The sequence below is a fragment of the Condylura cristata genome, unplaced genomic scaffold (assembly GCF_000260355.1).
Source record: "Condylura cristata isolate star-nosed mole 26May11 unplaced genomic scaffold, ConCri1.0 scaffold00007, whole genome shotgun sequence".
In the NCBI taxonomy this organism is placed as follows: domain Eukaryota; kingdom Metazoa; phylum Chordata; class Mammalia; order Eulipotyphla; family Talpidae; genus Condylura; species Condylura cristata.
This window is the reverse complement of record NW_004567108.1, coordinates 38,535,117-38,559,903: the sequence shown is the minus strand read 5'-3', so window position 1 is coordinate 38,559,903 and position 24,787 is coordinate 38,535,117. Positions and strand designations below refer to the sequence as shown.

Here is a 24,787-nt window from a genome sequence, read left to right as displayed (position 1 = left end):
CACGAATGTTTGAAGTCATAAAACGCAAGCCTAGAGCATACCAGGCAGCCATGTTGCCCACAGGAAAGATGGACTGTGGAAACTAGCGGTAAGCAGAGGATCTAACATTGCTTGTCCCGAAGAAAGCTGTATTTCTATTCCTGCATTCGGTTGTCCAACTCTTCCTTGAGAAATACCCCAGTCTATTTGCAATGAATTCTTTTGGCCTTTTTTGGTCAAAATCTGGCTTTGTTGCTTCTCTGCCTCCCTCTCCCCAAATCTGAAGTAATACAAGTTCTATCTAAATAAATAGAAACTTTTCACCTTCAGATCATCTCCCTGCCAGGCTTGACTACTTCTCTTATAACTCTGTGCATCTCTGTGACTTCTGTAGCATTGCCTTAAGTTTTCTGTTGGCATTACTCCTTTTAAATGAGATATTTCTATTTGCTTAACTAATAAAAGATGTACTTTCATAAGACAAAATTGACTCCTATGACTTAAAGATAGCTTCACTTTGATTCTGGGTTTTTTGCTTCCAAATTCTATTCCACAGAGTACTATAGTTTCCTGTTAAAAGAGAAAAAAATCTATATACAAAGATCACTAAACTCTGTGTATGTGTGTATGAGTGTATACATGTAAAATATAACATATATATGTCAATTTAAGATATAATAGAATCATGGCAAATTATCAAAATAGTACTATACCTGCCTCTTCAGCCATCCAAATTCCAGTAAAATATCCATTTATAACAATGTAATTATGCACTCCATATATTGGAACATACTTCTGAGAAAGTAATTGAAATTATTTTAGCAAAAATAACCAGCATAGTAAAAAGGAGGTTAAGGAAGAAATGGGGAATGAGTTAAAGGCTATAAATTAATAGCTTATCTATGACTACTATTGAAATTTTTCTTGTTTTGATTTTCTAGATATCTTATCAGCTTATACATTCTTTGTAATATACTTCCTAATTTCTTTCTTTCTAATTTATGTGAATATGAATCCCCTCAGAAAAGTCCAATACCAAGGATAGAAAGCCATTTAGTCCACAGGGATCATGGGTTGTTTCCCTGCATTAGCAACAGCTGTCCTGTGCAAGGGAAGGGAAGCAGAGCTTTCCTGCCTTCAAATCTGTCTCTCTGACTGTACAGTCTTTACTAGTACCGGCAAAGCAAGTCCAAATCACAGCTTCTACCTCAGGCCAATGAAAGAAGAGACAGCTTACATTTTAAAATTCTTTAAATCTTCCCTGTCAGAGTGCTAGGAAAAGCATGACATATGGAATCACAAATTGGTCTTTTGACAAACTGCCAATCCAGTGAGTGAGACGGAAAGGAAGAACAACAGTGAACATGAAGGACAACAAAAGCAATACGTGAGAGATGAGTTGGAAGCTCTAAATAGTCAGGAGTGGGCAATAGAGGAGTAATGTAACCAGATACGTGTCCAGGATACATGTACCCTCAGAGCCCCAGAGGAAACCTTCATGAGGAAACCTCTCATTGCTTAAAATTTATAATTATAAATATCTTTATGGCAAAAATCTTCATGGTTTGTTGAAATGTATTGAATGCTTGGATATAAAGACCCCAGAATTTTTGGTATGGAAGTTAAAAATTAGAGAAAAACATTACTATTGTGCTGATTTGCTGTAGTTTTTAGGGATGATTATTTTAAAAGATCAGACATAAGAGTATTTCTTAGGAAATAAGAAGGAGAGTTGGTTCCTAGTGCTAGCAGTTATAAAATGTAAACCTTGGGTATACTGGGTTTTACTAAATTACTAAAATCTGTAATTTTGGCTATAATAATTTGTGCTTAAAAATATAAATCTTTCAGAGACTGTCTTTGTTCTATGAAAACTGCTGGTTTATTTGTAAATTAATTTTGTGAACAATTCTCCTAACAAACAAAACATGAAAAATATGGGATAGTTTACTTGATCAACTTCATGTAATGTCCAATGGGCTCTAACAAAATCATAATATTGACTCCAATGCTGGCAATGGAATTGCACCTATATTTAATTTTTTTATATAGTTAATTTCTAGTTGCTAGACTATGAGCAGATACTTTTAAAAAGCAGTATTGAAAATTCTGGCTTAGCCTGTTATGCATATTTTTCTCTTTTCTGAAATTGTATGAAAATAACAGTAAAGGGAACATTTAAAGAAATAAATCCATAAACTCAAAGGTAGAGATAGTAGCAGTTGGGAATGCTAATAAGTTTATGAAGATAGAAAGCAGATAAAGAAGTGAAGCTGGCTTGGAAGTATGGAGAAACCTGAAATCTAAGTGCTTAATACCAACTGAAGCAAGCTGGTTCTCTTCAAAGAATCCATAGCTCCTGGAAAGACGGAAATACAGAAAACAGATTAAAGAGGACACTGAAACCCTACCCTATGAAAACAGGTAACTTCTCTCTTAGTGTAAGAACATAGGAGACTTACTTATCTATAGTAATTGAACCTTAGAGGCCTCAAACTTAGGACTTCAGGCACAGCATAAGGTAAGGATGAAGTGCCAAGGTGAAAATAAGGAACTGATTGGAGTCAGGCATAATGAACAATGAGAATTCCCACATCGAGCCCCATAACCCCCCTTCCAGGTCCCAGAACACCATGCTTATTTCCCCCAGTTAAGACATAAGAAAAGTTGTCAACTTTTCTGTTCTCTCGGTGCTCCACTACACGATGGAAATGCCCATCTGTCCACAAATTCCTCCCTTCACAGTGGAACTTCCAATCTGCTCTTCAGTGCCTTACTCTTAAACAGGGCTGAGTGGAGGGCCAACCTTCACCAAACATTTAAGGAAAGCTCCAAAATGGAAGAGGTGGAAATAAATAGAGCAAAAAGAACTAGAAGAGGTGGAAATGAATATAAGAAATAGGTTAAAAAAAAGTTTCAAATCTGATTGATATCCTATGAGAGATAAGAGAATAATCCAGTCTTTTCTTCCCATACCCATTCAATAACAATGAATTTGAGATTCCTTTAGAAGCTATTCTCACTAAATTTTGCCACCATTTGACACTATTTCTTCCTTCATGGGATTAAACAACACATCAAACTCATCTTTATGTTCAATAGAGTATAACACAAACACTTATCAAAAGAGAAATTTTTAGAGAAAAAGTTTGCATTGTTCTATATTGGTTATATGGTCAGTAATGGTAGAATTAATATTATTTTCAATTCACCTAGCATAAATTATTACTCATTCAGTCAACAAAAATGATAAGAGTATTTATCGAGTCCTTAATTTGTGGTAGGTATTATGAAAAACCATTCATAAATAATAGTTTCTTTTTAGTGGTCTTAGCAATCCTCATGTGGGTCCAACTATTATTTTCAGCATATTTCTGAGGAAATCAAAGTTTCCAAAGGCCAAAGGACGCCTCAAAGATGGCAAGGCCAGGATTTGAACCTACATAGGCCTGGAACTAAAGCTTTGTCTTTAACTTCTGTGTCTTCTATTGCTTAAAAAAGAAAAAAGGAGTCTAAGTTGTACTGTAAAGCAACTCCTGGCAAAAGGAGAGGGATTAAATGGTAAATTGATAATGTGTCACTTCATAGATGCGTTTCTCAAGTTTTACAAGCTAGATATAAAAATAAACCTGGAAATGTTAGGGAGGGAGCAAGACTATTCTAGATAGTGCCTCACACAGGCTGTTTTCCTTGATAGGGTTTTGATAGAGACACCTGTTCCTTTTTGCTCTGCCAAGAAAAGAAGTCCAGCTAGGTCAGGGGGTGCCTGGCAAGGCTCTAAATTCAAAGACAGATCTGCCTCTCAATAGCAAACTCCCATTAACCAAATACAGGGACTTACGTTTAGTGTATTTATAGGCATTTTCTAGGTATTGCAGTGTGTGTCTGTGTGTGTGCATACACATATATAAAATGTATGTTATACAGTTATTGTGGTATATGATAAGTGTTGTTATATATATTGTGTGTATATATGGCATATCCCAATATACTGATGTTATTTTATCACTTCAAATGAACGTAGGGACTTTTATCTCCCTCTGTGTCTCTTTACTGTCTCCATAATTCTTAAATATTTCTTCTATGTACAGTTAGAATCACACTAGACAACCCTCTGACAAAATTTAGAAGACTCAAGAGGCAAAGAAAAAAATCTTTTCTATTTACCCTTCTTTATGATTAGTGTATTTTTCCTTTCCATTCTACCTACATTCCTTCTTTTATTAATTTCCTTTCTGCTTACAGAACTTTCTTTAGCTGTTCTTTAAAAGGAAAAGTCTGGGGCCCTCCCTTGTGGTGCAACAGGTTAAAGTGCAGCACTATGAAGCTGTCCACAGCCACTGCATCAACTGAGTTCTATCCCCGGCCAACGAGGTGACCCAAATGATGCGGAAGACCTCTCCTGACCTGCCCACTGCTCCCCTCAGCAGTGTATTTCACTACATCTGCCTGTTCTGCTTCCCCCTTTCTCTGGGGAATCCTCTCCCCCCCACACACACACCTCTGGCTTGTACCCCAGTTTTTTGTGTGCATAAATAAATATTTTTTTCCTCTGTTTCCCTTCACCTGGGAATGTCATGACTTCTTCATTCTTATAGACTGTCTTTCCTGGATATTGGATTATTTGTGGACAGTTTTTTCCTTTCAGCAGTTGGGAAACTGTAGTGTTATTTCCTTTTGACCTGTTGGTTTCTGATGTGAAATCCAGAGTCATTCAAATTGTTTTTCCCTTACAGGGAAAACATCATTTGTTTCTCCTTTTTTCCAAAGATTTTTTTTTCATTGTTTTAAGTTTTCAGAAGTTGAACAATGGGTCTTGGCATAGTTTCCTTTGGGTTAGTCCCATTTGTCTTCTTCTTCTTTTTTTTTTTTTTTTTTTTGTAATAGCACCTTTACTGAGATATGAATTCACCATGAAATTCACCCTTTTAAACTTAACAATAAGTGGCTTTAGTATATTCACAGGTTTGCATAACCTCCACTATCTCATTTTAGAATGCTTTCACCATTCCTAGAAAAAATCCTAAACCTATTGGTTGTCATTCTCTATTTCCCCTCCCCCCAGTCTTTGGAATTTACTAATCTATTTTCTGTTCTTTTTTTTTTTTTTTGCTTATTTTATATATTTCACATAAATTTAGTCATAAGAAAAGTGACCTTTTGCAACTGACATCTATCATTTGGCATAATGTGTTTAGGGTTCATTTAAGTTGTATCACATATCAAGTATTTTATTTCTTTTTAGTCCCTGTTAACATTCCATAATAAGATTTTACCACATTTTATTCATTCATCAATGGATGGACATTTGAGTTTTTTCCTACTTTTTTGGTTATGAGTAATGCTGCTAAGATCATATGTTGCTATAAAGCCTGGTGGATACTTTCTACTGGATCCCAGTTTCTCCACTCCCCAGGGCCAACATATGAAATACTTTTCTCCCACTGGCCTGGTTCTGCCTCTAGATCACCCTGGGGCTTGGAAAGAGTGAGAGAAAAAGAATGCTGCTATGAACATTTGTGCACCAGCTTTTGTATAGGCATATGCTTTCCTCTCAATGCAGAGCAGAATTTCTGGGTGTTTTGGTGACATTATTTTTTAATTGTTTGAGGGAGAGGCCAAACTGTTTTCCAAAATAGATGCGTTATCTTGTATCTCCACCAGCAACACTTAAAAGAGTTCCAATTTAACCGGATGGTTTCACTCATAGCAGGAGTATAATGGACCAGGCGAGAAAATAACAAAAATAATGAACAACCATAGACCAGAGACATTCTGTGGGGGTGGAGTGGGGAATGGGATCAAAAACGGGGGGGGGGGGGCAGGGGGGGAAGGGAGGGAAATGCACGGGACTATGGTGGTGGCACAGGGGTGATTTGGTGATGGGCAACCCGTGGGGATTATAATTGAGATGAAAAAAAATGTGCAAAATGATGTAAAAATAAACTTTTTAATAAAAAAAAAAAGAGTTCCAATTTATCCACATCCTTGCCATTATTTCTTATTATCTACCCTCCAATATAGCAACTCAGGTGGGTTGAAGTGGTATCATTGTTATGACTTGCATTTCCCTAATAGCTAAAGATTTGAGCATCTTTCCATATGTTCATTGTCCAGTTGCTTATTGTTTTTGGAGAAAGGCCTATACAGATAACTTTGCCTATTTTTTAAATTTTTCTTTTAAAGTTACATTTTTTGAGTTAATGTGGATTTCTATCACATTGTATGTCTTAGGGGTATAAACTTACACTTCTATAATGCTATTTCACCACACCCATCAACAAAATCCCAGTGATCCTTTGCCCATCACATTACGCTGCAGTGGTAGCCTCAATCATAGCTTAATGCGCTCTTCTTACCCTCCTGTTTTCACCCCTTCCTCTTTTTTCTCCCTCCCTTCTCCCATTGGATACTTCAGATGTATGGTCAGCTTTGTTTGTCTTTGTCTGACCTTTTCTTTGGTTTCTCTATATTCCACATATAAATATCTGATTTTTTATCTTTCTCCTGACTTATTTTGCTTAGTATAATCCTTTTCAGCTCTAACCATGTTGCCATGAGTGGCATGAGTTTGTGTCTTTTGATAGCTGAGTTGTGTTGCACTGTGTATATACACCACATTCTCTTAAACCATTCATCAGTTTTTGGAGCATTTAGTTTGTTACCATATCTTGGCTGTAGTGCTGCAGTAAACATAGGAGTGAGGGTTTCCTTTCAAATTAATGTTTTTGTATCCTCTGGGTATATTCCTTAGGGGTAGAATAGCTGGTTATATGGCAGGTCCATTTTAGTTTTCTGAGGAATTGCCACATAGCTTTACCTCTGCCCATTTTTAAATTAGGTTGTCTTTTTTTTAAATTAAGATGTAACTGTAGTTTTTTTTTTTCCTAGTCTCTTACCAGATATATCATTTGCAAATATTTCCTCCCAGTCTTCACTTTCTTGATGGTATCCTTTGATTAAAATTTGAAAAATTTTTTCTAGGTTGTTTTGTGGCTTGTGCTTTTTGTATCCTATCTCAGTAGTTTTTTCCTAACTCAGGGGTCACAAAATATACTTCCATGTTTTCTTCTAAGAATTGTGTAGTTGTAGCTTTGCTATTTAGTTCTACAATCCATTTTGAGGTAACTTTTATATATGGTATGAGGTAGCGTTCCAACTTTATTCTTTTGTATGTAGTTCACACTAATTGCTGAAAACTATTATTCCCCCTACTTAGTTGTTTCTAAGGAAACATTAAGGGTCAATTGTTTGTTGAAAAGTCACTCAGCTTCTTAAATCTGTACATTTATGTATTTTGTCTAATTTTAGAAATAAGCAGTCCTTATTTCTTCTAGTATTTTTTAGCAACACCCTCATTGTTTTCTCCCTTTAGGACTCTTTGAAAATGTTAGTTCTGGCCCTCCTTGGTGGTGCATTGGTTTAAAGCAGAGCGCTAAGAAGCTAAAGCAACTTCAGCATGAGTTCGATCCCCACCTCCCCCACAGGTGATCCACAAGTCGGGCGGGGCAGTCCTCACCTGATCCTCAGCTGCCACCCTCAGCAGTGTACTTTGAAGATCTGCCAGTTCTGCACTCCACTCTTTTTCTGGTGAATCCTCTCACTGCCCTGCACCTCTGGCCTGTACCCCAGTTCTGTATGCACAAATATATAAATTAAAAAAAAAAAGTTATCCTATTCTCCTATTCCATGGAACTGTTGTCTTTTTTTTTCAATTTATTTTTAATTGTTGGAGATAATTGCTATTCAATATTAAAGTTCACTGATTTTTTCTCTCTGCCCTCTTCAGTGTATTTTTAAAACCATGCATCTAGCTTTTTATTTTGATTATTGTATATTTCAATTCTAAAATTTCCATTTATATTTCCTTTATGTCTTCTATTTCTTTGCTGAAATGTTCTTTTTCACCTGCTTCAAATGATTTCATAGTTGCTTACTACAGCATTTTTACATTTGCTTTAAAATCTCTGAATGCCGGGTAATTCTGATATAGATGTCATCTTGGTTTTGTTGTCTATTGTGTTTTTCAGACAATTTGTGATATTCCTGGATCTTAACATGAGTGATTTTCAATGGAAATTTAGAAATTTTGGGTACTGAGACTTTGGATTAAAAAATTTCTGTTTTATCTTTTTTTCTGACACAGTGCTGGAAGCGGAAGTAGGCATGAGAAGCAGGGACTGCCTCACCACTTCTGGTTGGAGGAGGCTAACTTCCCTACCTGGCATCAACTGACACCCAAAATAGAAGCTCCCTGTTACTGGTCAGCCTTGCTTCCCTACTTAACCTTCTGACATCAGAGGAGGGCAGAGGGAGTGAGGTGCTTGAAGGTGGTGGAAGCCCCCACTCCTCAGTAGGCCTTAGCCAGCATCAGTGTGTTGCAGCCACAGCTATTTCCTATAGATTTTTGGCTATATTAAATCAGTTGTTTAAAAGAATTCTTTCCTAATTTGTTGGGGCTTTTTCTGTCTGTGCCATTGGCACTGCCATATCCAGATTCTTCAGTTTCAAATCTAGGATATGTGAGGCAAAAAGAAAACCTAAAGAAAGTAACCATTTTATTGTTTAGGACACAAGCTGGCCCTTCTTCTCTTCATCTTTCAGTGCTATGTTTGTTTTATATGTAATGTTCAGGGCTTTTAGTTGTTAGTGGACAGAATAGGGAAAAGTAGGTCTAGTCCATCTTCCAAAAAGTGGAAATCTCAGTAGAACTTTCTATAGATAGACTCATATTTTAATCATTAAGAGTTATTAATAAAGGAACTTTGAAGATAATCCTTTCCCAGCTTATAATAAATGAATTTATCTTTTTTTGTAAATTCAAAATCTTTTTTAGATTTGCTTTAAATGAAAAATGTCAAAGGCTATTTACAGACTTCTGAATATTGACTATAATTGTCCTCTTTCAAACATTGAATTAAATTCTAAATAATTACGTTAAACCTTTTTTTCCTTAATGACAATTTGAATACATTTCCTTAAATGGTTAACTGGTAAGTGACAGTTTAAAGGATATAATGAGAATTTCTACTCTTTCCAGAAGTATAAAATAGAAACAGTATTTCTCAGCAGTATTCATGCTGAAAAGTTCACCTGTAGCTAAGATTATTTTACTTCTCTCAGTGAGTTTCTGTACACTCACCACAATTGCCTATAAATATATTTAACAACTTTTGAATTTCCAGATATAACTTTTTTCAATATCCATTCCTCTTCTCAAACATCTGTTCCTTTACAGTGTATTAACATGTAGTAGTACTATCTTTTATTGCCCTCTGACTATCTGCCAGGCACTCTGCTAAAGAGCTCTTAATACCCTTAATTCTGCTTAATACTAGGGAAGTAGAGTTCAGAAAGACTGAACAGATAGTGTCCTAAGATAAAGCCAGCATTTGCATACAAGCCTTTTGCCACCAGGCTTCATGGTTATTTTGGCAATGCTACATCTACCACAATAGGCATCTTTTCCTTCCAAGGTGAAAGCTTATCAGCATGTTATCTCCCTTAAATATTATTTTGTAAACTCTACCATTCTTTAATTTTTATCTTGGTCAATTTTTCAAACCTAAGACAAAAGTTAATACAGAAATAAAAAAAAAAACAAGGTATCTATAATATGCTTTGGAAAAACAAAGTTTATTTATGATTTTAAATTTCAGTATAGGTCAGACTTCTACATGAACTATATTTGGATTTGAAGAGAAAACACTACAGGGTTAGCTACTATTTCATGAGCAAAATGTGCAAAATAAAAAACAAATAAAAGGAAAATAAATCATGCTAAGAAGTCCCTGTTAGTGGTACAAAGTTTACTGTTAAAACATGTATTTTTAATTCAGACATATAGGGAAAAAAACCTATATGTCTAAGCATTTCTTTATTCAATGCACAAGTACTTTTCCAACAGTTTGATTTATTTTCATTTAACTTTTATAACAAAATATATATTTGTTGTTTTATCTCAGTTTCACACTTGATTCTATTTCTTCTTCAATAGATGTTGAACAAATAATCTTATATACACCAAATAATACTTTACTATTTTCAGTTCATTTCAATTATTTCCAAACGACAGCTACGTGAATTCTTATTTGCTAATCTTTTACACCTTAAATGTTAACGGTAATTTTTTTTTAGCAAAGATGAATGCAGATAACATATATTACCTAATCAATATAGATCAAGACTCCTTATTCCATAGTGAAACTTTCAAATGCAGAAATAAGCCCTGTTTGGTATTTGGATAAATATACTTATTCTGGATTAAATATATCTATTCTCCGTCGGTATAGTAAACCACCATTTAGGGAGGTTTATTTATTTATTTTTTTCTTAGCAATCTTTTTTATCTGGAGGCCTACTGTATTCATTTGCTACTAAATTAACATTAAAAATGAGGAATCACATTTAAGTTTACAAGTATTTTAGTTATTTAACATTTTTTTCTATCTTCAATAGCCTAACAATAAAACAAATGATTATTTTCTACTTAAATTTTCAAGCCCAAATGATTCATGCAAAATGATTGTTTTTACCAAACGAAAATTATTTACAGATTTATTAACAAATTAGCTGTCTTAAAAAGAAGCACTCTCTACTATTGGTGCTATTATTTAGATTATACCTGGAAGGCAGCAACTGCTACACATTTTCAAAACATTTCGATATACAACACCTGCAGGAGGATGGTCAAAAATATTGGCATTTTTACACACGCTGATCAGATGAGGACGAATATTATCAGTAGTATCATCACCTTAGGAAATCATGATCTAGCAGTGAAAATCCAAAATATCATACACATTAAATTTGCATTTAAAAATGATCAGGGTTTAGGAGGCCTAGTAATTATCTATTCATGACCATTATTGCATCTGAGTATTAAAACACGTCTACCTCTCCCATTTTTAATTCTTTTCTGTTCAGAAAACTGACAGTTTAATTGCTCGTGATGGCTGGATATGGCGAGGAGGGCATGTTATTTTTAAGAGCAAGAAACTAGTTTTACATGCATACACACCTGGGGCCATAAAATTGAATATTATCAATCATTTCTGTTTACCTATATCGAGCAGTCGACGTGCTAGATACAGCATACCCCGAAAGCCTCTAGAGCAACGAGCCGGAGGCCCTCCGCCCATCTCTAACATATTGAAGGCTTTTCTGCGCCTATACAGCGACGCTGGAATTGCTTCCTTGTGGGACATGCGGCATGTTCGGTGTTAAATCAAGTCAGTCTGGGGTAGAATCATCATGCTAGGAAGGTCCTGGACAACCCCTAGGAAACCACACTTACAAGGGCCATTTTGGTCTGGGCCTCGGAGCCCAGCAGTGTCCCCCGCCGCCCCTCCAGCGAGCCAGAGGCTCTAGTCAGAGCGCGGGCGGCAGGGAAGCGAGCGCCGGAGCCCCGCGACGGGCGAGAGCCGGAGACGGTAGCGCCCAGTGTAGAAACCGCTGCCGCAAGGATTAGGTCCGCGGACTCTGCAGGCCCCGCAGGCCCAGGCGGCGATTTTCCCAGCCCCGCCGCCGTTGCCAAGGCGACCGCCGCCGAACGTTCCCGCGGCGGGCCCCGCCCCCCGGCCAATCGGACCCGCGCTCGCCAGAGCCCAGATTCTCTTTGTTCCGCAGCCATTTCAGGCCCCGGACCGGAGGCTGCGCCGCTTCGGCAGAGGGCCCGAGCGCCGGAGGCCTCTGGGATGGTGTGGGACCGGGTAGGTGGCGAGACGGTGCGCGGCTCCGGCCGGCGGGGCGGGAGCGGAGGCAGGCTGTGCCCAAACTGCCCAGCCCGCAGCGGGATGAGGCGCCAGCGCGCCGCCCTCCGGCTGCCAGCCCGGCCGTTTGGAGCCCGGCGGCGGCGGCGACGCGGTTCTAATCCCAACAGCTGCCTGGCCCGACGACCTGCGGGGTTCGGCCGAGGGCAGAGCGGCCGCTCCTCGGGGGTCGGCTTCCCGGCCTAGAGCCGGTTAGGGGCGGCGGGAAGGAGAGGGGCGGCTCCTCGGGCGCTTCTGCCCCTCAGTCAAACGGTCGCGTTTCGGGGCCCGGGCTGCCGCGGTCGCAGCCCCCGGGCGGCAGCTTCTCGCAGGTGCTGACCTTTGTCGGGCGCTCCCGGGCTGGCGGGGCTTTGTCCGCGCCCGGCGTCCTCTGCTCGCGTGTCCCTAGCTTCACATTATCCTTCTGCACGCAGCTAGCTGATCTGCTGGCCCTTCTTCCCCCTTGGGGCCTCACGACGTGTTGACATGATGTTTTAACTGCACGGGTTTTGCGTAGGTTTTTGGGATTTGTACTTTACGCTTTTATACTTCTCCACGCGAACAAGCAACTCGGAACAGCTGCTGAGGAGCAGACCGGCCACCACCATCAACTTGTTTTGGGAATGGCTGTCTAGCTTTAAAAATGACAGCCTGCTGTTTGTTTACTTACTGATTTTTAAAAATCACCTGGGTTTTGCAAGGATGCTTGCAATCTAAGAGCCCTATCTAATCACGCGTCAGGTTGGTTCATCAGTAGATGCAATGGGGAAATTTAAGAGACTACTCACACATTGATTTGGACCGGTATTTAAGCAGCTAAGTGACAAACCTACTTTGAAAGAGCGATGACTTCAATAACGAGATTTATTTTTTAACCTAAAGGAAGCACGTTTTTGAAATAAAAGAATGTCGTGTACTAGATATTTAGAAATGTAAGGTTGTAAAATGGCTTTCCTGTTGTGCTCATTTTGCGGAAGGCAAAAGTTCCTGCTGGATTTTGTTTCCTTATTGTATGTTAGAGTGGTAAATGAATTATATTTAATGAAGTAGGGTTTGGAAACAATTCTGTTTACCTCTTTTACCCTGTCTTTACCCCGTCTCTTCAAAGAGAATGAACTTCCCTAAATTGAAAACTTGCCATTGCAAAAGGGAAATACTCATTGAAACTGCAGATCTGGGTATCTGCAATACATAAATTTATAACAGGTTGACAGAACCACTTTTATTTCGCCCAATTTACTGTGAGCCTAAAGTATTAGTGTTCCATTTTCATTTTTCCTAAAATGAGCCCCCGTGGAATATATAGTTCGATGTGATTCTTGGGAATTACTAAATTCCTGTCACTGATAACTATAAAAATATTTTAAAGTAATCAAGCTTATGAGCATTGTACATTGTAAGCAGGATAATATTCTGGTAAAAATGTATTTCTGGCTGTAAATATTTTTGTTATCAACACTTGCCATTATATTTAGTGTTTCCATGTTAGTTTTTCTCGTAATGTTAAAACAGCAGGTAAAGTAAATTTTTCTAAATACTGTAATAAATTGCAAAGAAATGTAAGTTTCTTCTAGTTTGAAGAATTACTCAGTAGTTAACTATGATGGATTTGGTAAAAATTATTTTTAAGAAGTTTGGAATCAAGTGACATGTAATGAAATAAATCTATCAACTGTAAACAACAGGTAGAGGCACAACAATAAATAGGAGTTTTTATTACTAGCAGTTTTAAGTTATGACTATTTCTTCCTAGAATTGGCATTGGAATACATATTGATACTCAAAAAATCTTATTCCCAAGATAACCATTTGGTTTACCAGCAAAAGGGGGAAAAATCCAAGCGAATCAAAGTGATTGCTGATGAAGTTTTCAAAAACCATGGAGAACTGTGCCACCTTCAAAAAGGAAGTATCAGAAACAGTAAAATTCTCTAGGTGTTAGAGATCTTAATTGCTACCATTTATTAATCAGTGCCATAGTTGATAACTATTTGGTGAGTATTGGTAGGTGAGAGTGGTTATGGAGGGAATGAATTTCACAAGGAAGATGTGTTTTGCAAGGGTGACGATTAGAGTTATAGTGTCAATTTTAGATGGGTGTTAGATAAGAGAGAGTTTCTAGAAGCTAAGCTTGGTTGTTTCAAGATCTCCTTACTGAAATTCTTAGGAGGACTGTCAGTAAGGTATCATAAGTAAAAATATTAGTGTTGCATGGTCTCAGTGGTTAAATGAAACATGGGAATAGAAAGTAGGGGTGTGGATTTGTGCTGAAATTTCCTGGAATATGTGGAAAACATTCAAGAATGGTAGCGACATCTTATTCCTAAATGGTTTCTCATGGCAGAGCAAATATTTGAAATCAGAATTAAAAGAAAGCATTAGCTGTAAAGACCACAAGATTTTTGACATAATGCATTTTTTATGGTTAACATTTGAAAACACTGCCATCTTTTTGGGATAGCATAGCAGTTAGGAAGCTCTAGAACCAGACTTCTTGGGTTCAGATCTTCACCTCTTCTCTAATTATCTGGTTGATATTGGGCAAGTTATTTTATCTCACTGTCCTTCTGTTTCCTCATTTCATAATATTAAGAGGACTAAATGAGTTATTATACTTGTTTTTGGAATTGGATGTGGCATGTAATAATAACTATTATTATCATCATAATCATTAGTATTTTATAAAACTATAGGAAATAACCATAAATTAATGGAAATCACTATATTAGGGCTATGAGGTAGCTTCCATAAGCCCTTTGATGCATTTCCTTCCAATATTTTTTCTCAGTGTGTTTGGTTTTTTAACAAAGTTGAGACTTTGTAAAGTGTCTGCTTTTCTAACCTACCACCCTAAACATTTTCTAATGCTATTAAGTTATCTCATCATCATCTTTTTAAATGACTTCATGTTTCTGAAATGCAGACAGTTAACAAGTTCTTTTCTTTGCGATTCTCAGAATCACAGTAATGAGCATCCTGTCCGTAAAACAATCGCTGTGTTTTAGATTGTTCCTTTAGCATAGGTCCATGTTGCCAGGTTGCTTTTACTAGAGAAAAATTATTAATAGACTTAGAATAAATTGAGGAGCATAGTATTTATAGCCCTTATTGCTTGAGATGGGAGGGAAAGGGATTGAATTACTAGTTTTTCCTCTGGTGTTTGAGGCATTACTTTTACATCCATTCTCATGTTCATAGACCTGTGTTAACACATGGGAGTTACTTCCATTTTAATTACTGGAGTGTAGATAATCAAGTCTGGGTCTGAAGGTGTATCTGCCTGATTGCAAACCTCATGTTTTTTTATTTGTAAAATTTTATGTAATATATATATATATATGAAATGAATACAGAATGTTATAGTGAATCTTGTAAGTCATTTTGACATGATGAATCTACTAACTATAGATCATCAGCCACTTTAAGATAGTGAAAGTGAGCTGGAAATAGTAAATGGCTAGATTACAGAGTTAAATCAGACAGTGCTTAACTATCCATATGCATTTTAGCAAAGGGCAGAGGGAGGGGGAAATCCTTACCTGGATGGGATACATTTGTTAATAAATATATAAAGCATTTGTAGGTGAAACACTCTCAGTGATTAACTGAGTGAAACAGAAGAAGGGGAAAAATTCATCAAATTCTTGGATTAAGTGGCAAAAACCCATCAAGTAACTATATTGAAAAATACATTTGGTAAAACCCCTGACAAAATAAAGTCTTAATATACTGAAACTGAAGGAGAAGGCATTTAAGTTGTATTTTACAGTTGTCTTTGAAGTACTATGAAACCATTACTAAAATAATGAGGCCTCTTAATCCTGAGGCTCCGAAGTTACTGCCATAAATGAAGAGGCTGATCCTAGAAAAGTTAGGCTTCCATTCTTTTTGTCTTTGCTCCAGAGGAATTAGGAAAGATAAATACTTAAGCAAATAGCGAAAGTACTAAGCAGACTCAAACAAATAATTGAGGTAGTCACCAAAATTGAGTATAAAACAGGACTCATCATATTGCCATCAGAAGCAGTGTATTTGAAAATTATTTAATGACAAAAACATAGCTTATTTGGGCTAAAGCACAGGAAGACAAATTATGAGAATGGTGGCAAATGATAGAGCCTTGTATGCCATCTGTTCATTCACTACATATATGTCATTGTCCCTTGTCCTCAAGAGATTTCATACTAGTGGAAAGAGAGGTATAAATAAAAACTGCAATTAAGTATAGTTACAGGTTTCATGATGCAAATCTATATATATACCTCAGGCTCACTAATAATTCCATGCAATGGCTCAGGCATTTCGGAGAACTAGGAGTAGCATTTCAGAGGCTACATCAGCAAAGATCGAGACCTACTGTGTTCTCTAAGTTCAAAGAAGTTGAGGAATCCTGACAGGTATCAAGCAGTAATTCAGATGCCTTCTTTTTCCACGCATTTTTTTTTTTTTCCTGTAAAGGATGAAACAGGAACTATTTTGTGCTTTGTAGACCATACCAACTCTGCCATTGTGCAAAAGCAGTCACAGGCAGTATAGAATCCGAAGGATGTGATCAGATTTGACTGGTGGGCCTTAAAGTCATTCTTTAGTATGTACAAAAGGGATTTGAAAAAGCCATTGAAAGATTTGAAATGAAGAATGTACAACATTGATTTGGGTGAATCATAAGGACAGAATAGATTTTTTTTAAGCACTACAAATCAATAAGAAAAAAACAAACTCAGTTTGTTCAATGGACAGATTTGCAAAAGAGTTGACTAATAAAAATGAAATGATGTTCTACCCCAAAAGAGAAATGCAAAGTAAAACTCTTTTACAAAGTAAAATTCTTTTACCCATCATATTGCAAAAATGGAAAATGTTTGTGAGTCTCTATTGACCAGGTTGTAAAGAAACTCATTTATTTGAGTAAATCAGTACCAACATCTTAAAGTAAAACATATTTGATCAAACATTGCCGATTACCTAGAGAAACATGGGATTCAAGAGTCCGGTATGTCCGAAGGTATCCTGTAGTTACAGGATTTCCAGACTTCCAGGTCACCTTTATCTCCTGAACTCCAGTTCATACAATAGTCTATACTACCCCCTCTCCTTTTTTTTTTTCTTTTCATTTAAAAATATGTCCATTGAGGTAATCTTTGTTTACATCCCTGTATATACTTCAGGGATTAGGTTCACAGCTCTCCCACCATCAAAACACCAGTACACCATTGAGGCTGTTCCCCCTTTGCTCATACTTCTTAAGTCTCCTTTTTCTTTCTTTCTTTCTTCTTTTACTTAACCCCCTTATCAACTCTTCATCTTCTACTGTGCCTGCTGGGGAATTGAATCTGCAAAATTTAGTCAACCTATTAAACATTGTTTTTTTTTTAAAGATTTATTTATTTATGCATACAGAACTGGGGTACAGGCCAGAGGTGCAGGGGTGGTGAGAGGCTTCACCAGAGACAGAGTGGGGAGCAGAACAGGCAGATCGACGAAGTACACTGCTGAGGGGAGCAGCGGGCGGGTCAGGAGAGGTCTGCCACGACATGTGGTTACCTCCGGGGCAGGCGGGAATCGAACTCATGCTGAAGTGGCTTTAGCTTCTCAGTGCTGTGCTTTAACCCGCTGCACCACCAGGGAGGGCCAACATTATTTTCTTTTTAATGGAAATGTCTTTTTGCAGGGTATACTTGTGACTTCTTGTTTTTTTTTTGTTTTTTTTTTTTTTCCATAGCTCTCCTTATCACTGTTCTGGAGGTGAGAAAGGTGTCTGTCATGTAGCTCCTTGGTACTTTCCAACTGTTGCTCCCTCTCATCTCCCTAAAAATCCTCAATTTGGGGTTATGCATGAGGTTTGCAATCCACTGTCCCTCATGATCAATATCTGGGTGATTCCTTATTTCGCAATTACTTTAGCCCTAGGCTCACTGCACCACTCTACAATACCACCTCAGTCTTAAAATTGAAATGGGCTGGAACAGACATAAGTTTTCTTTCCAGTGCACTGACATCGCTTTTCCTAGACCTTCCTTCCAAGGCTCCTCCCATCTACCCTATCACAGTCACTCACTTCCATAGCGATAGCCTCTTGTCCAGAATTACACTCCCTCCTACAGTTCTCATTTTGTGTGCTCTATCTTGTCCCTACCTCCTACTTTTGTGGTTCACTCATAATTAGTAACTCAGCCTCAACCATATTTGAACCCCTATTGAATCTCTAATCTGTTTAGAGATTCCCTGACACTCACTTTCTTGATGTCCCACTCTGTCACTCAGATTAAATTCTATGGTCACTTGGGGTCCCTTCCCTTGCTTAACTAGAACGACAGCACTTGTTAGAACCAGCAGCCTGTTTTCATCTTTCCCCATGTAATTTAAAGTGACTGGAAGAAACAATCACCGAAGACTTCATACCTCATGTGGGTTTTGGATGCTGCCTGGTGTGTGTACTATATTCTCTTACTCTGTTCACTCTGTACTTTCCTAAATGACAGTATCTAATTTTTCTTCAGACCTCTGATAACTTTTTACCTATCCTCACTCATGATCCTGCTCCCTACTTTGCTGGAACCTAAGCAGGCAGGGAACAGAATTACACCACTGTAGGTACCTAGCAGCATCTCATCAATACATGCTGCCTCTGTCTTGTTCATTACCTTAGGTGAACTAATTAAGCTCTTGTTTCCATCTGTATTTGATCCCATCTTCTCTCATCTGCTGGAGATTCCTCAGCTTCTTTTTTCACTTAATATATTTTTTTCCTTTACTGGGTAAGAACTAGCATAATATTAGCTGGAATCTGTAAGAAAACCAGTGTGACTGGAACATACTACAACAGGGGATGAGACTGTTAGGTTTTAATTCAAAGAGAGGCAGGAACCCAGATTAGGTACAGCATTGTAACTATAAGAACATGAAGTTTAATTATAAATGTGATAGAAAACCATAGGAGGGTTTTCATGGAGCTAAGGCATGATTCAATTGCAGGTTTAACATGATCACTTCTACTACCTTGTCTCAGACAGTAGGTGGTGAGAAAACAGAAGGGAAACTTATTGTAGACCATGCAGTTATAGAACATGATATCTGGACTAGGATAGACAGTGAAGCTGGGTGACAGTGGTCAAATTCAGAACATGTTTGAAAGATATATTTTATAACACTAGTGGATTGTTTGAATGTGGGATATGAGGGAAATCAAAGATGATCCTTCAGTATTCTAACCTGAACAACTGGATGAACACAAGTAGCATTTGTTGATGGTAGGCAACTTGAGAAGAAGCATATATCTGAATGGAATTGAGAAGTGAACCAAGCCAGCAAAGTTTGAGATGTGCATTTAACAAACAAGTGGATATGTCTTAAGAGATACTAAATATCTGGTGTAGTATTTAGAAAGCTTTTTTTTTTAAAAATTTATTTATTTATGCATACAGTACTGGGACAGGCCAGAGGTGTGGAGGGTGAGAGGAGTCACCAGAGACAGAGTGGGGAGCAGATCAGGCAGATTGACAAAGTACACTGCTGAGGGGAGCAGCGGGTGGGTCAGGAGGGGTCTGCCGCGCCATGTGGTCACCTCCGGGGCAGGCGGGGATTGAACTCATGCTGAAGTGGCTTTAGCTTCTCACTGCTGTGCTTTAACCCCGCTGTATCACCAGGGAGGGCCTAGAAAGCTATTTAATGGTACACGCTAGATGAGCTTATGCAGACAGAAAAAGCAAAAGGTCTTGGAATACCTGGGATGGAGAATCAGAAAAGGAATATATAGATAGCACAAGCTTTTTCTGCAAAGAGCTAGATAGTAAATATTGTAGGTTTTAAGGACCACATTTTTTGTTATATAGTCTTTGTTTTTGTTTTTGTTTTATAAGCCTTTTAAAAACGTGAAACTGGTCTTAGTTTATAGGCTGTACCAAAAGGGATAATTTACTAACTTTTGACATAGCTTGTTAAGTGATATATGTTATACAAGAAATAAAAAAGAATCCAGGGTAAGGGAGGTTGGGGTAGGAGAAGACAGAATACAGAATCAAAAAGTATGTTCAGAGAAAGTTCTGTTCAGATCTGAGCAGAGATTTGGAGTTAAGGCCAGTGCGTCAACCAGATATCTGGGAGAAGTACATTATGGACAGCTGAACCAGCTAAAAGTAAAACCAGGAGCATGTGTACAGTTTGATAAGGAGTCCCATAAGCAAAGAGGGAAAATGGTAGTAGAAAATGAGGTCAGGGTAGTAAGGAGTGTGGGGAGATTGAGCAGATTATGTAGTCCAATGAAGACCATTAGAGTAACTAGCAGATTTTCTCTGAATTGTAATGAAGGGATGGTGACCTCAGGGCTCCAATTTGTTAAAGCCTTATTCTGGCTACTATCATGAGAAAAGACTGTTGGAAGGAGCTAGTATAGAATGGTATAGGTTATTATTTAAATAATCAAATGAGTTATCACTGTAGTGGTAGTAGAGAGGGTACATTACAATAAGATTCTAGATATATATTTTGGTAATAAAATGTAGTTATCCTAAAAGAATAGATTTGAAAAGTGAAAGAAAAAGCAAAGTCAAGAAGACTCCTAAGATTTTAGCCTGTCCTTCTGGAAGGATGGAGTTGCCATTGACAAAAATAAGAGTTTCTAAATAAAATAGACTTGGGGAAGAAGCTAAGGAGTTTAGTTTTGGACATTCTGAAGCTGGTATGTATAGACATTTAGGTAGAGAAGTTTCTGTGAGTGGAAGGGAATGGGGAAATTGAGTAGTAGTGAGATGTAAATAGAGTCAAAATTGGATCGTTTTTTGAAAGATTTATTTATTTATGAATATAAGAACTAGGGCACAGGCCAGAAGTGTGGGAGATAAAAGGATTCACCAGAGCCAGAGTGAGCAGCAGAACAGGCAGGTCAATTGAAATACACTGCTGAGTGAACAGCGGACCAACAGGTGAGGTCCTCTGCAGCCTCATGTGAGTCAGCTCCCTGGCTGACTGGGAAGCAGCTTGTGCTGTAGTGGTTGGCAGCAGCTTGAAAGCACTTCCTTTAACCCCTACACCATGAGGTAAGCCCCCAAAGCTGAATTTTAAATACTTCTAGGGAAAAGTTGAGAATAATTGAGAGAGTAGCCATATAGACTTTATCTGAATCCACCAGTTTTTAACATTTTGCCATTCTTCCCACCACCCCCTGTAACAGTTGATTTTTTTTTCAATCACTTTAGTGTAGATTATAATATATCATGTCCTTTTGCCCTTAATATTTTGATGTGCGTATCTTAAGAGCCAGAATATTTCTTCAGAAAATGTGTAGTTCTCAAATTCAGAAAATACCGATTTTTACATGTTTTTATAAAATAAAAATTTTGTCAGCCCTCCCTGGTGGTGCAGTGGGTTGAAGCACTGCACTGCAAAGCTAAGCAGAGCTGTCATGGCTTCAGTGCAAGTTCGATCCCCACCCTGGGAGGTAATCCACATGGCACCTCTCCTGTCTCACCCGCTGCTCCCCTCAGCAGTGTACTTCATCAGTCAGTCTGTTCTGCTCCACACTCTGTCTCTGGTGAATCCTCTCATCGCCCCTGTACGTCTGGCTATACCCCATTTGTGTACGCATAAATAAATAAATCTTAAAAAAAATAAAATAAAAATTTTGTCACTTGTCCTACTCATTTCTAAGAATTTTTTCCCCTCTAGATCAAAATCCAGTTTAGGGTTTTATATCACATCTAAAGAGGTTTGGGGCGGGAGGGAGGACATGCGAAAGTGTGTGTGTTTTGATGGAATTTGCTGTTTTATCCACCTGATGGGATTGTTTCACTTTATATGTCATAAGTTGTTTATTCTTTCCAAGACTAGTAAGCGGCAGAGCAACAAGTGAAAATCAGGCAGAGACACTCCAGATTCCTTAGTCACTGAACTATAGTTTATGGAAAAATCTGAAAGTGGACAAAACTCAAAATTTATAGTTACTATCAAAGGATGATTTCAAATTTCTAGATTTTGTAATGGCAGCACTAAATTTAATATGTATTCAAATGAACATTAGGATAGGAGGAAATATTTAAAAGAAAATATTTAAAAGATACTTAAAGTTTATCAAGACTGGTATAAATATGTTTTCAGAGTTATTAGTACTGATTGTTTAGAAGGGTAAGATATATACTTGGATTAATTCTTTTGTTCTGGAGTTTAGTTGGTGATATATGAGCATGATCTGAAGAAGCTTGTTCAGCTCAAAAAATTTTGCTAATCAGACCTTTATTAGAAAGTATTATAAGGCTTCATTTAGAAAAAGAACATTGTGAACAGTGAATCATTGAAACCACAGATGCTCCTAAGTAGGAGTTAGAATCGTCCATTGGGTTTTCAGTTCAGTAATGTTTTGCACAATTTTCTGCTACACAATTTTGAGAAGGTAATGGGTAAAAATTCCTGTTGGATGGAAACCTGAGTTATGGTGAACATTTTTTGGGTAAAATTTTCAACTAATGCTTGTTAAATGTTACTTCTGGAAGGAGTGACCTAAGTGTGGCACAGTCCTGTGCCCTTTCACAGGAGTCCAAGTATTTGCTGAAAGAATCAAGTGACATGTAGCTCTCATTCAAGTAACTGAACAATCCTAGAACTACACTTGAACAATTGACTGGAATACAAGCTTTCCTGAAAACTAGGAAAGACTTGGAGAGGTTCAGTAGTAATTATGTAGAAAATAGTAAGACTGCCCTTTGTATGTGGAATATGATCATATTCATTATTTACAATCAACTCAATGTTTTATTTCTAGAAGCTTAAAGGAATATGGCCTTTAGTTGTTGTACAGATAAAGGATTAACCAAAGAAGTGTAAGCATTGCCAAAAATATTATTCTTTGGGCAGAGAACTGAGACAAGATTCCCGTATCTCTGATATCCCTCCTATTTTCTTATGTTATTTTGGCTTTTTATGACACTGAAGACTTAAAGACCCTGATTGGAAGATGCTTTTGTCCTAAAGCCAAACCTCATGAAGTTGCACTGGCCTCTTAGCTCCAGAAATACTGTGACAATGAGGTCAAGTGTCTGTGTCACTTCAGGTCCTTCCTTGGACCTGACATTCCCACCCATAAGTCAGGGATGAAATGGTGGTGAAACTGTAAAGATAGAAAAGTTTCTCTGGAGTCTTGTTTTAGCATAAACCATAAGCTTAGATTTAAGAGTGGCATAGTAGTTTAATATTTATTGTTGGAGAAACTTAAAAGCCAATTAAAAAAAAATAAAAGGTTGAAGCATAAAAAAATGGAAAGACTAATAATAATCCCAGTTTTATTTTATTTATTTATTTATTTTAAGATTTATTTATTCATATGGAACTGGGGTACAGGCCAGAGATGTGGAGGGTGAGAGGATTCACCAGAGACAGAGTGGGGAGCAAAACAGGCAGATCGATGAAGTACACTGCTGAGGAGAGCAGCGGGCGGGTCAGGAGAGGTCTGTCTCACCATGCAGGAGAGGTCTGTCTCACCATGTGGATCTCCTTCAGGGCAGGTGGGAATTGAACTCATGTGGAAGTGGCTTTAGCTTCTCAGTGCTGTGCTTCAACCCGCTGCGCCACCAGGGAGGGCCTTATTTTATTTTTTAAAAGAGCTATTATTCCATTTATGCACACATGAAATGGGGTACAGGCCAGGGGTGTGAGAGAGGGAAGTGAGAGGACTCAACAGAGACAGATTGGGGAGCAGAATAGGCAGATCTACTGAACTACACTGATGAGGGAGCTGTAGTTTGAGACAGGAGAGGTCTGCTACGCTATACGGCTGCCCTGCAGTGTCAGCCAACAGCTTCACAGTGTTGTGCTTTAACAAATCTTTGTGCCACTGTGGAGGGCTGCAGCTTTATCTTAACCTAAATTCTAATAGATTAGAGACTTTGTTTTGGTATTTGCTGATCAGCAGGTGCATTGCAGACAAAACACCTATACAGTCACACTCCATCCAGTATGATTCTAGTATAGTTTAAATAGACTTCAGCAGCCAGGATGAAGTTATGATTTCAGATAAAATTATCATTTTCTAGTTCTAGAAAATACAAGCTTCTATACTTCTCAGATTCTTTTGAGTCAAGTTTATTAAATGGCCATGTTGAATTGTCAAATTTGGTAACAAAAAAAATCTTAGGCATTTCTTAATTAATCCCTCTTGTTTACTCTTCTTTTATATGTGTAGTTTCCCACTATGAAATCCTACCTTGTAAATGTTTGTTTATTGATTTAATTTATAGGAGCATACTGCTCCTATAAGAATGTATAATGCACAAAAATACTGATCCAAAAAGACACCTGCACTTTATTTACAATAGGAAAGACGGGCCTTCCCTGGTGGCGCAGCGGGTTACAGCACAGCACTAAGAAGCTAACGCCACAATAGGAAAGACATGGAGTCAACCCAAATGCCCTAAAGTAGATGACTGGATTAAAAAGATGTGGTACAGGCCCTCCCTAGTGGCACAGTGGGTTAGAGCACAGCACTAAGAAGCTAAAGCCACTTCCGCATGAGTTCAAACCCCGCCTGCCCCGGAGGTGACCACATGGCATGGCAGACCTCTCCTGACCCACCCGCTGCTCCCCTCAGCAGTGTACTTCGACGATCTGCCTGTTCTGCTCCCCATTCTGTCCCTGGTGAATTCTCTCACCCTCCGCATCTCTGGCCTGTACCCCAGTTCTGTATGAATAAATAAATCTTAAAAAAAAAGATGTGGTACATATACACAATGGAATATTACCCAGCAGTCAAAAAAGATAAACACATGCCTTTTGCAGCAACATGGGTATCATGGGATCATGTTTAGTGAAATAAGCCAGAAAGAAAATATTGGATGGTTTCACTCAAAGCAGGAACATAAAGGACCGGGGGGAAAATAATAATGAACAGCTATATACCAGACATTTTTACAGGGGTGGAGTGTGATCAAAAAAAGCCGGGCGGGTGGGCAGTGCACTGGACTAAGGTGATGGCACATGAGTGATTTGGTGATGGGAAGCCCACGGGGATTACAACTGAGATGAGGAAAAAGGCACAAAATGATGTAAAAATAAACTATTATATATATATATTT

At 38.0% G+C, this 24,787-nt stretch overlaps 1 protein-coding gene across 1 annotated transcript in view; it reads left to right on the top strand.

Annotated features, from left to right (window-relative positions):
- The first annotated feature begins 11,615 nt into the window (after positions 1-11,615).
- TNPO1 (transportin 1) overlaps positions 11,616-24,787 on the top strand; it is a 91,404-nt gene continuing 78,232 nt past the window's right edge. The window contains exon 1 of the mRNA XM_004678451.2: positions 11,616-11,690. Coding sequence (XP_004678508.2) covers positions 11,676-11,690 — 15 coding nt within the window. The 5' untranslated portion in view covers positions 11,616-11,675. The remainder of the gene's footprint in view (positions 11,691-24,787) is intronic.